The sequence below is a fragment of the Helianthus annuus genome, chromosome 5 (assembly GCF_002127325.2).
Source record: "Helianthus annuus cultivar XRQ/B chromosome 5, HanXRQr2.0-SUNRISE, whole genome shotgun sequence".
NCBI classification, from domain to species: Eukaryota; Viridiplantae; Streptophyta; class Magnoliopsida; order Asterales; family Asteraceae; genus Helianthus; species Helianthus annuus.
In genome coordinates this window covers 122,045,012-122,049,688 of record NC_035437.2, presented here as the reverse complement: position 1 = coordinate 122,049,688, position 4,677 = coordinate 122,045,012, and the positions used below count along the sequence as shown (strand labels likewise).

The 4,677-nt window shown below is 34.4% G+C and overlaps 1 protein-coding gene across 1 annotated transcript; it reads left to right on the top strand.

Moving 5' to 3' along the window:
• On the top strand, positions 1-3,271 carry LOC110886316 (ER membrane protein complex subunit 6). The gene is made up of 5 exons (XM_022134101.2): positions 1-142; positions 1,101-1,210; positions 2,151-2,346; positions 2,442-2,461; positions 2,980-3,271. Exons 2-5 carry the CDS (start codon positions 1,110-1,112, stop codon positions 3,008-3,010), a joined length of 348 nt encoding a protein of 115 aa, XP_021989793.1. The 5' UTR covers positions 1-142; positions 1,101-1,109; the 3' UTR covers positions 3,011-3,271.
• The last annotated feature ends 1,406 nt before the right edge of the window (positions 3,272-4,677 follow it).

Below are 4,677 nucleotides of genomic sequence, written 5' to 3'. Positions count from 1 at the left end.
TATAAAAGTAAAAATTAAACCGGGCTTCACAAAAACCCGAAAAGGTGACCCGTAATCCGGAGAGATCGAGGTAACCTGTAAACCCTTGTTTATTGGAATCACCATCTCCGATCAAACCTGCAATCTATATCGGCATCGTAAGGTATGTTGATCTCGAATTTAAGATCTCTTTTGAATTGGTTAAAATATCGTAATTTGATTCAAGTTTTTATAAGTTTTAGATCCAGTTTTCTATAACTTCGATCTGCTTGTTGATGATTCTGAAGATTTTCTGATGTGCGATTAGTTGTTAATTACATGTTACTCGTGTGAGTGAAATTGGAATCTGGATTGTGGTGTACAGTGTGTGTAATTTATATGCAGATGGTAAAAAAAGCTACTTAAATAAGTTAAGATTGTTAATAAAAAGTGAAGTTTGGTTGCCCATTGATATGATTTTACTTAGGTGAGACACTTGAGTTTTAAACCTAATCAGTTAGAAAAATTATCATACGGGGTCATAGAATGAGTTATGAATAATAAAAAGTATCATACCGGCTGGAACAAAGCTGATTATCAAAGTATAAAATAAAATTAACCATTGAGAGGAGAGCTTATTAAGTTAAATTAGGGGCTGTTTGGCAACATCTGAATGGTTAAGTGCTGCCATTAAGTGCTGAACCCGTAAGAGGTATGAACATTAAGAGCCTGTATAATGCTTAACCATTCAGAGACAAATGTCTGACCAATTCAGATTAGAGCTCTTAACCATTCAGACTCTGTATAAATCTTAACCATTCAGAGGCAAATGTCTGAACCATTCAGACATCTGCTCGTGAAACAAACAGTCTGAACCATTAAGTGCTGAACCAGTAAGAGATCTGAACCATTAAGAGACTTGTTAATAGGTAAACAAACAGCCCATTAGTATGTGTCTTTTAGAGACTTGTGCATCTCTCCCTTTTTAACAAGAACTGCTAGCTATATCGGGTCATTTTACAAATGCGATCGATCTTTAAATTATTTGAATGTTGGAAATAGTTGATCAACTATTTAGCTGATTATTACATCTTCAATTAAAATCTAATGTATCTTATTATTTTGTGATAAAATTACAAAAGGTGGAAAGTATGGCTAGCCATGATGAGTCTGGAAAAAAATCAAATGAAAATGAAGTGCCAACTTTCAACGCTGAGAATTTGCAAAGCAACATGAAAGTGGTATACTACAGGTCAGTTTTAAGATTCCATTTGCAAATATGATAGTTTTTATGCCTTAGATCTTGCTAGAATTTTATTAACACCTCTTATTTACTGTATCAAATTACATTACACAGTTCAATAAATTTTATCAAAGATTTTAGTTTAGAGTTAATTACGTTGTCCGTCCTTGTGTTTTGTTGAAAATAACACATAATGTCCATTGGTTTAAAAATTGCCAAAACAGTACCAGTACTCTTACTTTTGTAACAATTACAGTCCACCTCCGTTAACCTCATCCAATTTACCGTTCAGTTTTTGGTGAAAAGACTGTATTTTAGTCTTTCACCAAAAACTTAACAGTAAATTGGATGGGGTTAACGGAGGTGGACTGTAATTGTTACAAAAGTGAGAGTACTGGTACTGTTTTGGCAATTTTTAAACTACTGGACTTAGTGTTATTTTCAACAAAACACAGGGACGAAAAAATGTAATTAACTCTTTAGAATAATGTCATTTTATGGTTATATATTTTATATTAACTAGAGATGGCAAAATGGTTGGGTCTGGCGGTTAGGGCAAATGATGATAATGGGTCATGGTTGATACATATCCTGAATCCACTCATTCACAAGTAAATATGTCGAAATTATTGACATCTCTAAGGCGGTGACGGATCTAGAAGAAAAATTCAGATGTATCCCAAAAAAATTCTTGGCCCTAAGGGTATCCCAAAAAAAATCTTGGCCCTAAGGGTATCCTAATATTTGATCAGTGGTATATGATACATAAACGAAAAAGAAAAATATATTTTTTGCACTAATTTAGTACTTCGCCAAGAAAGTTGAGGGGTAGCCAGGCTACCCCTCATGCCATGCTACATCCGCCCCTGCTCTAAGGTTCTATGTGGAATCATGCTATTCTTATATTGATGGTTTTAATTGTTCTCCTTTATCTTGTGACGATATGCAGTCGAACGTTTATGTCCATCATCGGTGGAGTGATTGCTGGAATATGTGGATTTACAGGCCTCATGGGGTTCGTCGTTTATGTGCTGGTCATGGCAATTACATCGGTATGTCTAACAGCCAGGGCGGGTTTTTCCATCCATTCATATTTTGACAGCTGGAACAGGGTTCTATTGGATGGATTTCTAGGCGGGCTTTTGGTAAATGTCTCATATTTGTGAATTATGCATTATTAGTTTTAATATACCTTTTGCTAGATTTGTATATTAACCACCCAACTTATCTTTTTCTGTAGTCGTTCGTGCTGTTCTGGACGTATCCTTTTGTGCTTGCTCTTTTCTTTATCACACCTTTCTCATATGAATGAATCTATTTTGAACCCTATTTATGATGAATTTAGAGGTGACAATTTCAACCCGTTTTCCTCAAAATGGAGCGACTTTGTTTGTATACCGTCTCAAATAGGTAAAGGGTGAAACGGGTCAAAAATCACCCAAAGTGTTCACAAATGCTCAAAATATCCTGAACTGCTTTATTAACAAATTAGATTATTACTTTAAGAACATAGTGTTTTTTTTTTTTAAAATAAATTAGTCATTTATAAAATACAAAAAGGGTTCCGACCCGGCCCATTTGGATGACCTGTTAAAAAGAACTACCTTTGACCTGTTACCTGACTCGCTCCCATTTTGCCATGAAATGCCGCCTCTAATATTGAAGATCATATAAATTGGATTGTTGGTCATAAAAGCCGATTTTTTAACCACATTATGTGATTCACTGATTTGACTTTCTCGTTTGCGTAATCTGTAATGACCTTGACAAGGACAAAGATTTGCTTATGATATTGTGCACATCTTCTAGACGAACACGATTTGGTCTCAGCTTTTGGGTGCCCGTAAGCTTGGTTTCCTTAGTTACAAAAAGAAGGTATCTAGAGCTCAGATATAAGGATTTTAATATCTTGTAATTCTTGAAATTTTATTTCCTGGAGACTTTATATATGTTTTTAGGACATGCATTTTGATTTTGAAGTCAGTATGATGATAAGGATTATAACAGTTTTTATATGTAACTTGTGCTGTGTGGACTGGAGATGATGGTGAAATTGGTGGTTGGGTAATTTTATCACATGTGAAAACAGGTTATTAAAAAAAAACTTTGATATTTAATTTGTTTTTATATGTGATGTAACTGATTGAACAATTAGAACTGTGAATACAATTTCTGAAAATAAAACCAAAACCACAATCCGTGTAAGCAACATTAGAATTTTGTTACAGTTTGAACTTAATTGGCAATTTTTCCATTGTAATTTTTTGGTAAATGAATAAGATCTGTGTGCTGAATATACTAGATTAGAAGCTTGAAGAAAATATAAATAGTAATTTCATATTTTTACAGAATATATACAATACAATTAATTAGTTAAGATTTAAAGACTACTGATATAAATCACAGTTTAGAACAAACTTTAGTCTTCTAAAATAATATTATTTTACGTTAACTATTTTATCAGGGGAGAACTTTGAAAAAAAAAAAGCATATATATTTACATTACGGTTTTACTCTTAATTTATATATCTTTAAAGATAAAGGTCGGTGGCTCTTTTGCCACAGGACAAAAGTGTGATCGCAAAAGAGAAGTCGTGTGTTTTGTACACGTGTGTGGACAACATTTTTGGGTTATTTTATTTGTTTTCTTTTCTTTAAGAGTTTTTCTTTCTCTACTGTTAAATACGATTATCTTTTCGGTGAGTATCGCTTAACTTTTCTTCTCTTTTTTTCTTCTTTTCATTTTCTTCTCTTTTTGTCTTCTTTTTATTTATTTTAAAAGTGAAACATTTAGTCCAACTATTTGTTTGTATGTGAAAATGAGAATATAAGATAGGAAACTCTTTACATATTACTATTCACATTCCCCACTAGTCCCATTAGATCATGTGCTACACTGCGTGATGGTAGGAGGGAGGAGGGGGAGGGTGGCTACCTAGACATCACGACCACAAGACACTGTGCCGGTGGTCCGTGGTGTGATCCCGAAGCCTGTCTCTGTTGGTGTAGTCAAGCTCGTAAGTGAAGCAATGTGGCGAGTGTGATCACACCAACACACATCTTAAGTGATAGTGAGGGAGGACACACCCCCTTCGTCTACGTAACATTCCATTCAATACCACTATCACGTACCATAACACATTGCTTTACTAATACTAATGACCCACCAATAATTAGTGACCTAATCATTGGAAGATATTCAAATCTAATAACCGCACAATGTGCTCACAGGGGTGCACAAGGTTTATAACATTGTTTATCGATGGGGTGACATAACTAGACAAAGGTGGCTACGAATTTGGACGGCAATAGCAGAAGAAAAAAGGGTGGTCGCAGTTCTTGGTGGTTACAACAAGAGACAGTCATGTGTAGAGGTGTTCAAGATCGGATTATCTGGTGTTTGGATATCCTAAAATTTCAAATAGCGAATAATAATATATCTGAATCCGTATCCGAAATTTTGGATGTCTAAAAAC